The 12,830-nt window shown below is 36.8% G+C and overlaps 3 protein-coding genes and 1 long non-coding RNA gene across 5 annotated transcripts; 2 read left to right on the plus strand and 2 right to left on the minus strand.

Moving 5' to 3' along the window:
• Positions 1–627: 627 nt before the first annotated feature.
• LOC122525925 lies at positions 628–5,513 on the minus strand. Its single transcript, XM_043648968.1, has 5 exons — positions 3,014–5,513; positions 2,556–2,870; positions 1,786–2,448; positions 1,190–1,741; positions 628–1,040 (listed from the first exon to the last, which is right to left on the minus strand). Exons 1-5 carry the CDS (start codon positions 5,511–5,513, stop codon positions 628–630), a joined length of 4,443 nt encoding a protein of 1,480 aa, XP_043504903.1.
• Positions 5,514–6,354: 841 nt separating this feature from the next.
• Positions 6,355–7,713, plus strand: LOC122525162. Its single transcript, XR_006305723.1, has 3 exons — positions 6,355–6,716; positions 7,181–7,404; positions 7,648–7,713. It is a non-coding gene; the product is annotated as an uncharacterized LOC122525162 (long non-coding RNA).
• A 1,848-nt stretch (positions 7,714–9,561) lies between these two features.
• On the plus strand, positions 9,562–12,712 carry LOC122525322 (ADP-ribosylation factor-like protein 6). 2 transcript variants are annotated; one of them, XM_043648054.1, is made up of 3 exons: positions 9,562–9,943; positions 12,240–12,419; positions 12,494–12,712. In XM_043648054.1, exons 1-3 carry the CDS (start codon positions 9,823–9,825, stop codon positions 12,706–12,708), a joined length of 516 nt encoding a protein of 171 aa, XP_043503989.1. In that variant the 5' UTR covers positions 9,562–9,822; the 3' UTR covers positions 12,709–12,712. The 2 variants fall into 2 exon arrangements, with proteins under 2 accessions (XP_043503989.1, XP_043503980.1); XM_043648045.1 differs by having other exon boundaries at positions 9,568–10,036.
• On the minus strand, positions 10,342–11,483 carry LOC122525313. Its single transcript, XM_043648037.1, has 3 exons — positions 11,338–11,483; positions 10,917–11,258; positions 10,342–10,835 (listed from the first exon to the last, which is right to left on the minus strand). Exons 1-3 carry the CDS (start codon positions 11,476–11,478, stop codon positions 10,356–10,358), a joined length of 963 nt encoding a protein of 320 aa, XP_043503972.1. The 5' UTR covers positions 11,479–11,483; the 3' UTR covers positions 10,342–10,355.
• Positions 12,713–12,830: the final 118 nt, after the last annotated feature.

Below are 12,830 nucleotides of genomic sequence, written 5' to 3' on the forward strand. Positions count from 1 at the left end.
TTAGATGATATGGTATTACGCAAACAAAGAATTCTCCTTGAAGTAGTTCTCGCAAGTCTCAGCTAGATGAATCTCGAGCGATGAATCCAGAGTGACAACCGGCGCAAAAACGCGCTGGCTTTTATACCAAAAGGCGATGCAATGCTGCACCAATCACCGAAAAGTCCGAGCATAACGCGGCTGTCGATACATATGATTGGCGTGATAAATGTAGTGGGAGAACGCGAGCTAGAATAAAGAAAGAGCCCTTGCAGGCATCTTAGCGCTACCGTGGTTACCACTAAAAACAACGATATTGCTTTGTCGCACGCGTCTAACGCTTTGGCAGGGCCGTACGCGCCTAGGTGCTTCGCCCTACTCACTCGTTGCGTGGGATACGCAACATACTCCCCCCCTTGAACGGGCACCGTTCAAAATTTAAAAACCAAAATGCGCACACTTAAATACAAATTATAAACTATATATACATACTGTTAACCGCATATTACAATACATATTCAGTAATTAACGCGACTTAATTACAAAAAGAAAAAATTTTTTTTTTTTATAAATCGCTTGGTAAAGGAGAAAGACGTTTAATACCGCGCTTTACAAGACCGTTGGCAGTTTTTACGCTCGCCACGCGTGCTATACCGTCGGCTCCTTTATGTACTCCGCGATACGTCCTAATGACCATTTGAGTGGAGGGGAATTATCTTCTCGCAAGATGACTAGTGTACCCGGACTTATTTTGTCTGCTGTGCCTCTGTGCCATTTTTTACGGACCGTCTGCTCGTTCAAATATTCCTTATTCCATCGGTTCCAAAAATGCTGTCTCATCTGCTGTACGTGCTGCCATTGGGACAGGCGCCCGGATGGTATATCCCTGTATTCGTCCTCTGGCAAACTCGTAAACGAATTTCCAATTAGAAAATGCCCAGGTGTAAGAGCGCGCAAATCATTCGGGTCATTAGACAGAGGCGTGATAGGACGCGAGTTAAGAATCGCCTCTATCTCGAGGACGTATGTTAATAATGCCTCGTAAGATAGCAATGTCTCGCCTATAATTCGAACTAGATGATATTTAAATGATTTTACGGCCGCCTCCCATAGACCTCCAAAATGGGGGGAACGGGGTGGGATGAAATGCCACTTGATTCCTTCATTTACCAAACTTCGCGAGACGCGCGCTTCTATTCGTTCGCCGCACCTACGAAATTAGTCGCGTTGTCGGAATATATGTCCGAACATTTTCCACGGCGTGCCATAAATCTACGCAAAGCTGCTAAAAATGCTTCAGTCGTTAGATCATTCACGAGTTCTAAATGAACGGCCTTGGTGCTAAAACAGACGAATACCGCCACATATATTTTCGCGCGACCACGGTTCCGGTGTTGCCTTTCCTTGATGAATAACGGACCGCAGAAATCTACGCCGGTGTGGATAAACGGACGATTCGGTAGAAGACGACTGGCAGGTAGATCACTCATAGGATATTGCGGCGTAGCGGGTTTTAAACGTCGACAAGTAATGCATTTATATATTACGCGCTTAACGCTACTTCTCCCATTTATTGGCCAAAACGATTCGCGAAGTGCGTTCAAAGTGGCTTGCGTACCACCGTGCCCTATTTGATGGTGCTTTTCGCGTATTATCGCGTTTGTAATTGTATGGTCTTTCGGCAATAATGCGGGATGCCTTTGCTCGTATGGCAAGTTGCTCCTTGCCAATCTACCTCCAACTCTTAATATTCCTAAATTGTCTACAAACGGGCTAATACGGAGAATGATGCGCAAACCTCTTTACCGGACTTGATTAATTTGATGATCTCGGGAAATGCTTCTTCCTGTATCAATCTAATCGCGATTATTTCCGCGCCTTTCAATTCGTCCACGGTTAACTCACCCATTATTCTTTTCTCTTTTAAATTGCGCGAGTTACGTGCGAATCTAACGCAATACGCGATAATGCGCTTTAATTTGACGAACGAGGAGTACCGTCTAAATAGTTCGAACGGAGTAGCTACCCTTGCGTGAGTTACAATCCTTTTCTTTTCCGGGATTTCGATTGGTTCTAATCTACTATGCGGCCAATTTGATTCCGGCTGGATAAGCCATACAGGACCGGACTTCCAGAGCTTACTTTCACGGAGTTCGGCAGGTGTAACGCCGCGAGAAATTAAATCCGCGGGGTTATGTTCGGACGATACATGACGCCACAGCTCGCGAGCTGTGCTCTCTTGAATTTCAGCTACGCGATGTGCTACGTAGGTTTTTAACGTGTGAGGCGGAGTGTTGAGCCAATGCAAAACTACCGTAGAGTCCGTCCAAAATATTGTACGGCAGAAATCATTTCTACGCAAAGCGTTTTTAGTGGCCTTAAAGAGACGCGAAAGTATTAAGGCGCCGCAAAGTTCTAGTCGCGGAAGCGATTGCGTTTTAAGCGGCGCTACCTTGGATTTGGCGCAGACTAATCGTAAAGTGGGATTTTTTCCTAACGTTTTAACATAAATGCACGCGCCGTAAGCCCTTTCGCTCGCGTCACAAAAACCATGCATTTCCATTTCTCTCCATCACCTGCTACGTTGCGCGCGAACCTTATCTCCTCGAGCGTGTGGAGATTTTGGCGGAACTCCTGCCATATTTTATATATATCGGCGGGGACATCTTCGTCCCATGTTGATTTTAATTGCCATAGCCGTTGCATCATCAATTTCGCGTTGATTACTACCGGTCCTAATAAACCTAGCGGGTCGAATAACTGAGAAATTTCGGACAATATAACACGCTTAGTAACCTTCGATGGATCAGCTGCTCGCTTTACCGTATAGCCTATGTTGTCTTCGGCCGCGTTCCAATTAACACCTAATGTTTTTATCGTTCCTGACGAATCTAAATTTATGATGTTATTATCTGCGGTATCTAAGTCCTTTAGAATCTCGGCGCAATTTGACGCCCATTGCCGCAATGCATGCCTGCCCCTGCGGTTATACTTATTAACTCGTCGCGGACTTGCTTCGCTTCCCTAACCGTACGCGCTCCGGTTAACAAGTCGTCTACATAGAAATCTTCTTTAAGCGCGATGGCAGCTCTCGGGAATCTGTTAAATTCGTCGCTCGCGAGTTGATGTAACGTACGAGTTGCTAAAAACGACGCGGAGGCAGTTCCATAGGTTACTGTATTTAATCTATATGTTTTCACGGGATCACTTTCCTGTCGACGCCACAGTATAGTTTGATATTTGCGATCGCGCGGATCAATTATTATCTGCCGATACATCTTCGCGATGTCCGCGGTAATAGCAATAGCATGTGATCTAAATCTTACTAAAAGTGCAAATAGATCCTCCTGTATGGTTGGGCCAACCATTAATACGTTATTCAAAGATTTCCCGTTGCTGGTTTTTGCCGACGCGTCGAACACTACTCGCAATTTGGTCGTAATACTAGTATGCTTTAATACAGCATGATGCGGTAAATAGAATCTATCTTCGTGGGGTCCCCCTTCTATCCTTGTCATATGCCCTAGTTCTTCATATTCGGATAAGAATTTAATATATTCATCTCTAATTTTCGGCTTGCGCGATAATGATCGCTCTAATGCGTGAAATCTTCGTAACGCGCTCGTATACGAATCTCCTAACTGATTTTCTTCCTTAAAGGGCAATCTCACTATATATCTGCCAGTATCATCCCGTCGCGTGTTGCTTCTGTAATGTGCTTCGCACAAATTTTCCTCGTGCGACCTAATACTACTCTCAGCTACTTCCTCAATTTTCCAGAATTTTTCCAATTGTGAGTTCAAATCTACCGTGGCCGTGTGGCAATTAACGCTCTGCGGAGTGCGCGTATTTCCTGTGCTCATAACGAGCCATCCTAGTACAGTTCCTTGTGCCATTAAATTTTCATTCAACCTAATGCTCTGACCTGCGCGCCATAGTGAAGCAAAAATCTCGACACCGAGAATCGCGTCGATATTCGCGGGCTCATAAAACTTGGGATCTGCCAATTGGATCCCTGCCGGTATAGTCAATTCTTCTTGCGGAATTCGTTGCGAAGGCAACCTATTCGTTACAGTGGGTAATAATAAGAATTGTAATTCTAACGCGTAATTTTCTGTTCGCGATTTCAACGTTGCTAATATTGCCTGTTTGACTCTAGTTTCCGTTTGGTTTACGCCAGAAATGGGTACATTCACGTCCCGTTTGGCTATTCGCAGAAGATTCGCGAACCGGATCGTTAAGAAATGTGCTTCGGAACCCGAATCCAGGAGCACACGACACTCGTGCGGCCTGCCGTCGCGATCCAGCAAATGCACCACTGCAGTTAGTAACAGCGCGGGTGCCTGCGAGTGATGGAGCTCTACATGTGCATTCTGCACCGCCGACGCCGTTCGAACGCAACAATTCGTGATGCCCGCCGCTGCACCTTCTGCAACGGCCTCTCTCACATGTAACAACTCATGATGCCTGCCGTTGCACTTACTGCAGCAGTCATTCTTAATACATGTGTATACGCGGTGACCAGCTTGTAAACAATTACAACACAAATTGGCGTTAACCACGATTCTTCTGCGCTCCTCGGGCTCGGCTCTCAGTAGCTGCTCACACTCCGATGTGTTATGCCTCTCGCGACATATGCCACACGAGACAGTCGCGCTTGTGGAATACGCTTGAACTTGTCCTCGGTCGGAAATTCGCGGCCAATTTCGCGGAGAATTAAACCGCGGCTCGTTACGCATCAAATTCCTTGAGCGAAAATTTCTCTCGGGTCCTAACGGTGCGTTCCTTCTGCTATTGTTAATTCTTTTAGAATGTTCTGCCGGCTGGGAGTTTACTAGCGCATTTCCCCGATCGCGCAAAAATATCACAAATTCGTCTACCGTCGGTAAAGCATCTCGGGAATACCGTTGTTCCCATTGAAGCCGTGTTGCTGGATCCACTCGCGAAAGATGTGCGGCAATAGCAAATTGATCGACAAACACTTTTTTAGTCGCTACTAAAGCCCTATAATTTGCGCTTAGCGCATCGGACGCGGCAATTAAAGACGAGGGAAATTCACTGTCAATAGGGGGACCCTCTAAAATAGCTCGTACGTGCTTATTTATTAATATTAACGGATTGTCATAGCACTCGACTAAGGTCTTCCACGCAATCGGATAATTATCCGCGGTAATTTCCAAAACTCTTATTTTCTCCGCGGCCGGTCCCGATAAACATGATTTCAAATATGCAAATTTTTGTATATCGCGAATCGCGGGATTATCTCCTATCACCGATTGAAACGTGTCCGCGAAACTCGGCCATTCCTCATGCTGCCCGTCAAAACGAGGTAATTGTACCGCCGGTACTCTGTAAATGCTATCTACGGACGGATTGCTAACCGTAGTGCTAACTGGAGACAATAGATTCGTAGTAGGCGCATTTGTGTCTAAAGTGGCTACCGATTCAGCTCTATTAATGATCAATTCCGCCTCCGCCCTGGCGTCGATGACTGACTCGACATGATTGTGAATTTCGTCAACCAGCGTTCCCATCGTTTCACCGGAAGTCTTTTCTATCAATCCTCTAATATTGCCACATTCTTATCAACTTTGGAAATTCTAAGCTTTAATTTCATTATATCGCGCGGGTTGGTATGATCTATCTCGCTCACCGCCTTTTGAAATTGCGCGAATTTCTCTTTACATACTCGAATCTACGTATAACGCGCTCAACATCACCACGTGCACTACTCGAACGAGGCATTTTCACGACAAAAGGCAAAATTAAGAAGAGAAAAGAGGGGGAAAAATACAACTTCGAAGAATGATCAAGCAACAGAAATTACAAAACTCACGTGAATCCTCTGAATAAGGCGTCCCGTGCAGCGTACTCACGCACCGGAACAATAGAAGCTTCTCGGCTTGTAGCGATGATGCAATACCTCCTTTGTTGCTCGATCGGAAGTCTTCCGTTGCCTCTTTCTCCTCCGTTGAAGAAGACTGTATGCACAATAGACGCCGGACGAAGAGTGGGGAGGAAGCTCCCTCGATCCGGCTCGAAGGACCAAAATGTTGATGCGACCGATGCCTTAATCGGTACTCCAGTGGATAGTAGTGAATCGAAAAATGCCCTTACGAGTGATATCGAGATTCCTTATTAATGGGAAGGAGGATAGGAAAATAAAGAACACAATAACAACTTTATTTGAGCCCAATCAGTACTAAAAAGTACGCTTTATTGGCTCGTCAGGGAAAAGCCTTTCGGCATAAAAACCCTGGTTGAAAACGATGAAGAAGAATCCACAAATCCGGATAATTCTGGCCACGTGCAGGACCTTTGTCCCTTGTCGCTGGCCGAACTTAGATGATATGGTATTACGCAAACAAAGAATTCTCCTTGAAGTAGTTCTCGCAAGTCTCAGCTAGATGAATCTCGAGCGATGAATCCAGAGTGACAACCGGCGCAAAAACGCGCTGGCTTTTATACCAAAAGGCGATGCAATGCTGCACCAATCACCGAAAAGTCCGAGCATAACGCGGCTGTCGATACATATGATTGGCGTGATAAATGTAGTGGGAGAACGCGAGCTAGAATAAAGAAAGAGCCCTTGCAGGCATCTTAGCGCTACCGTGGTTACCACTAAAAACAACGATATTGCTTTGTCGCACGCGTCTAACGCTTTGGCAGGGCCGTACGCGCCTAGGTGCTTCGCCCTACTCACTCGTTGCGTGGGATACGCAACAAATCTTTCAAACGTATTTTGAATTTTTCTAATCTATTTCTATTTGATTTGTACCTATGTTATATTATTATTCTTAAACGTTCGAATCACATTCGCGAAACAAATCCAGAGGCAGTAAATGTTTGAAAGATTATTTTTTCCTCGTTTTTTTATTAAAAAAATACTTGAAACATTTTTCTTTAGATCTTTTCTTAGAAACGACAAATTTTTTTTAAAGTAAATTCGAATGTTCGTTTTTTACAAAATTTCTAATATTTTATACTTATAAAAATTCGCTTACGTTGGATTATATATTTTTTTCGTATGTGTCTGCTCTCTTTCATTAGAATGAACCATTAGATTGTAATGCGATTAACTGTATAATCATAATACTATACTAAAATTGCAAAAAATCATTAACAAGAATATATGTTCGGTAATAAAAAATAAGTCTTAATGTCATATTACGTAAATTATTTTTTTGTCTTTTCTACGCAGGGAATGCATTAAATGATTCACATCATAATGACATTGATGTTAAAAACTGTCCTAAACCTGAGGCGGAAGGGGTTCATCCGATGGATGAATACCGTTTGAACGGAGTTAATGTCGAGTATGAATCTGAATCTGTGGCGCAGAGGGTGAATCCGATATCAACCATAGCAAGACCTCTTCTTCAACTACGGTCTAAAGAGAAACAGTTAAAGAAATCAGAACAAAATGTATGTGTATTTTGTAAGAACAATAGTAGACATGAATTGTTTTATAAATCGCATGTACTTATTAAATACGCCAATAAGCGCAATACAATGCCTCTTTATAAAGAAACCATTGATTTAATATCCTCGGTTGGTATTAAAAATTAATATAATACCGATATATTTATTTAATTTTTTTGCATTTGCATTTTTTATATTTGTTAATATTTAAATTAAAAATATTTCATTATTTTGTTTTTTTTCTAGTTTTCCTAATTAAAAAAAAAAGTGTACCCGATTAATGGCAAGGACGAAGAAAATGAAGCAAACGAAGAATTAAAAGGATGATGGAAATGAATTTATGGAGAAATTCGAATGAAGGATGAACTTATTTAATTTAAATTTATATTCAATTATTCTATGATTAGTTTTATCCTGAAATCATATTGATGTATTTTATTATCTATTCGTAATTATTATTATAATTATAATATAATTATGTATAATATTTTTCTTACATTGGTAATATATTTTGTCATGTTGTGAGAATATTAAAAAAAAAAGGAAAAAAGAAAAACTATGTATGTTTTAGTGTTCATGAAAAAATCATCCCTTTTATTCGTATAATTAATAATTAGAAATTTCTTCAATGAGAATTCCATCGTGAGAACTTTTAAATTTCTTTTTTTTTTCTTTGATATGTATATGTTATGGATTATTTGAAAAATGCCAAAATTATGAACAATGCCAGGCGTTTATAGTAATTTAAGAAATCTAAGAAATCGGTAAAATAAGAAAGCAGATATGAAACATTTAGTTATAAACCTGTTTATCTTTCGATATGATAACGAAAAAAACGAATAAAACAATAACGAAAAAAAGAAATAAGAAAGCAAAGAAAAAGGACGAAGAGAAAATGAAAGAAAGAAAGGTAAACATACTTGTTAGCGCTGTCAAGATAAGATATAGGTATCGACGACGTGAAAAACGCACACACACTGTAGCTACTCTAGCAACTACACTACTACAGCCAAAAAAATACGTATTAATGTGAAATTTCAATCCGTGTTTTCTATCTACGGCTTATTTTCAGAAGAATTAATTTTCTAATGGAGTACTACAAGTGTGCAAAATTTGAAAAAAATCTGAGGTGGGACTCACTGACCGTCTCCTTGTTAAGGATAGAAAAATTTATAAAAAAAATAAATGGTAAACGGTAAACGGTAATATAAAATAATTATTTCTCAATATAAATGAAGTAATTTAATCCATTTATTGTTTTCCTCGTAGCATTGCACATGTATGATAGTTATTTTTAATGTATTTTCTTTACTTTTACAGATGCCATAGATCAATCAAAAATTATATGCATTTATTTTTATAACACTATATTTTAAGTAGATTGACAATTATTATGTATAAAATATTCATTAATTGTTATCTCCGTATGCTTATTTATCGATATTATATTAATGTATATTAGTTTCCAAATAAAATCACCGATGTTACTTGAATTTTATTCAGATGCACTTCCTCGGTTTCATTTTCTTATTCAGTATTTAATTTTTTCTTCTTATTCTCGATAGTAATTGTAAAAATTTTCCGAATAAAACTCTTAGGGTGGGGCCTAAGAGTGGGGCTCATTAAAAAATGTTCTCGAGGTTTTCATTTTCTATGGGTTTCGACTTAGGTCGTCGGATGGGGACATCTTCAGGATGCACATCCCGGGTCTTCAGAAGCGGTTACCTCCACGTGGTTAGACCTGGGCAATGGTATTTTACTTTCAGTATAATGTTTAACATATTTTATATGTTAAACATTCCATTGCAAGTAAAATCTAGCCAAAGACCGCTTACCATATACATTATAATTGTAATTAGTTTCTTTTAACTTCCCAATTAATATTATATTCTTTTACCCCTTTCCTTAGTTCCTTCTATCCATTTAATATACAGAAACTAATTACTTTATAATGTTTTTTTAGTAACTTATATTTTTACAGGTACGTGAATGGTTAATTTTGAAATAACTTTTATATATTCATATTCCTTTTTTTTTTTATTTTTCTTCAATATTTCTTTCTCTCTTCTGTATATATATAATTATTAAATATAATATTATTTTAATTCGAAATCTCTGTATATGTATAAATTGAAATTATACGTAGGCGGGTTATTTTTGAATGAAAATTAATTTTTTTCGTTAAACCGTAATCACCAACGTAGATTAATGTATCAATAGGACAGGTGCATGTTGAAAAAGAACCCTGCTATGTTTGTAGTTCATATTATTTCCGTACCATCGCTGAAGTCAAATACGTTTGAAGGGAAAGCTGGTTGACGGCCTTGATGTATAGGTATAAATGATTATAGATAGTTCTAGTCTCAAATAGATAAAACTAGACTGGACGCTATCAGGAGAAGGGGTAGGAATGGAATATTGATGTTCAATAAATATAACAAAATCAGAGAAGAAACAATGGGGTTATTGGATCGTTTAGCTAATCTTCTAGGTCTCAGAAAGAAAGAAGTAAACGTTTTAGTAGTCGGCCTTAACAACAGTGGTAAGTCGACGGTCATAAATAATTTCAAACATGAGGATGACCGTTGCATAGACATAGTGCCCACGGTTGGGTTTAATGTCGAAAAATTCTCATGTAAGTTAAATATTGAGGATCAAATGACGGTGGATGCTTTTTACAGCACTTACATGTTTTTATTGCACTTATTTGTTGTTATCGATATTGTGGTTCATAATTTTTCTATTTATTATAATATACAAAAATTGATATATTAAAAGCGATTTATTGTTTTTCTTAAATTCATTACAATATAATGTGTGTACAATTTTAAATTATATAAAGAATAAATTATATATATGAACTTAATGTGTACATAAACATATATGTATGTATATATATACATATATATATATATATAAGTTGTATAAAAATTAAAACAATATTTTTGATTTTTTTATTCATTATTTTTCTTATCAACTATGTCACTTATATCCAATTGAGGTAACTCTTCAACTGAAGTGAGTTTTTTTGCATGTAGGCGTTTAGGAGTACTAGTAACATTACTTTTTACATTTTTTACTTTATTATTTATCATTTTAGAAGTATTTACTGATTTTCGTTGTGAACGTAATTGAATGGAAAAATTATTTTGAAGTTTTGATTTTTTCCTAACAATTTTTGACGGTTTAAGAGAAATTGCATTTTTCATATGTTTACTCGTACTTGCTTCTTTGTGTACCTCTTGTTGTAATGGTCGTTCTGGATTTTTTACATTTTTATTCTGTTGCTTTAATTTCTCATCGACATTATCTTTTTTTATCCTTTTGGCACTTTTTGCTAGTGATATCGTTCTCTTCTGTCTTGTCTTAAATATTTTATTTTTAGATTTTTCTAAACTTAAGCTATCTTCATCCTCCTTTGAATCACTGGATTCCTATAAATATTTTCGATATTTATTATATGTTAGAAGAAAACTAGACAAACAAATTAAAATCAATAATTATTAAACTCATACGTCGATTTCTGATATAGTATCATCCTTCTTCTCCCTTCTCCATGTAAAATGTGCGTTGTCTTCTTGTAAAATCTTACCAAATGCTGTTATCAAATCAGTTTTATAAAATACTTTTAAGGATTTTGTTAGTTCTTTCTCGGTCTCCTTTTTGTATTGTGTATTTCCATGTACTTCAAATTTGATTTCATTTGGTCTATTATTTTTAGAATTATACCATAAAAAAATTGTTATACGAGCATAACTTTCATTTATCTTATCGTATACGTGTGATAATTCTAATATAAATGTAGTATATCCCAAATTTGTTTGCACATTACAATTATTCAAATTATCCAGGAAAGACTAAAATATATAAAAGAAAGAAAATTTTGTATTAATTTATTATTAACTCATGCATAAGAAGAACAATTTTAATAAATACCTTGAATTGTTGATATTGTTGCAATCTCATCATATAACAATCGACATGCAGTTTACAATTTCTTGCAAAAGGAACTATATCGGCTATCGTGTCAAGTGTTACTTCTGACGATAACTGTTTTATATCAACTGACATAGGCATTACCCATTTACCTATCTGTATTTTTCTGTTCAGCTTAACAAATTCTATCGCATATAAATTTTCCTTCTGTTGCTCCCAAAATAAACTAAATCCAATTACGTGCTTAGTTGCAGTAGTATGCGCACAATACAATCCGCTATATCGGTACAATTCATGATTTAAATTTATCGGTACAACCTGTTTATTTGTATCGGCAACTGTATTTTGGTTATTTATGCCTTCTTTAATATTATTTAATCTTACAGTTTTTAATTTTTCCTGCAATTGTTTAACCAAGTCTTTTAAATCTTCTATTTCCTTCTCTAATTTTTTTCTTTTATCACTTGATGCATCTAAAATTGATATAACATAATAATATTATATTTTAAGTAGTATTTTTAAGGGTTAGGTTTATTATATTCATATATAAATTATTTTCATTCATACCTTTGGACAAATTTTCATCTTCATTGCTTTTATCATCAGAAGACGACTTATTTGATTCCATGCTACTGTAAATTAATTAAAATTGTATACATATAAACATATTTAAATAAAGTCCCGCCAAGAAACTTTCAACTGATTATAGCTTAGTGGTTCTCATTTATATAGTAATACTAAATAGTTCATAAAATTAAAAAGAGATACACGAATATTAATGACTATTTCTATGTAATATGTAATTATCTATATTATTAAATAAAAATGTACACATACAAACTCACAGATATATATATTAATTGTCAATTTTACACAAAACATCGATATCGTCTTGTTTCCAGTCAAAAATGTTAATTTTACCGCGTTTGATATGTCGGGTCATGATCGTCACAGATCCTTATGGGAACATTATTATAAAGAATGTCATGGGATTATTTTTATTATTGACAGTAGCGATAAACTAAGATTAGTTGTTGTTAAAGAAGAATTAGATATGCTACTCCAACATCCTGACATAGCAGGTATAATAATTACAATAATTGTTGAATTTATTAAAGTTTCAGTTTGAGATTATTTTTTAATTTTATTATTGCAGGTCGTAAAATACCAATTCTTTTTTTGGCAAATAAAATGGATCTACCGGACTCATTAACAACTGTTAAATTAGTCGCAGGTCTTGGATTGGAAAAAATCCAGAATAAACCATGGCATATACGAGCAACAAATGCAGTTACTGGCGAAGGATTACAACCGGCTATAGAATGGCTCACGGATCAAATTCGCGATATTTATATTAATAAAAGACAATAATTATTAATATAATTATTATTCTTTAATTATGCTTAAGATTATCTTAAATATTTTTATTTAAAATGTCAATGAGAAGACACTGTAAATAGCACTCATGTTTTAACAATGTTAAATTATAATAT

The sequence above is a fragment of the Polistes fuscatus genome, unplaced genomic scaffold, assembly GCF_010416935.1.
Source record: "Polistes fuscatus isolate 324 unplaced genomic scaffold, CU_Pfus_HIC Scaffold10, whole genome shotgun sequence".
NCBI classification, from domain to species: Eukaryota; Metazoa; Arthropoda; class Insecta; order Hymenoptera; family Vespidae; genus Polistes; species Polistes fuscatus.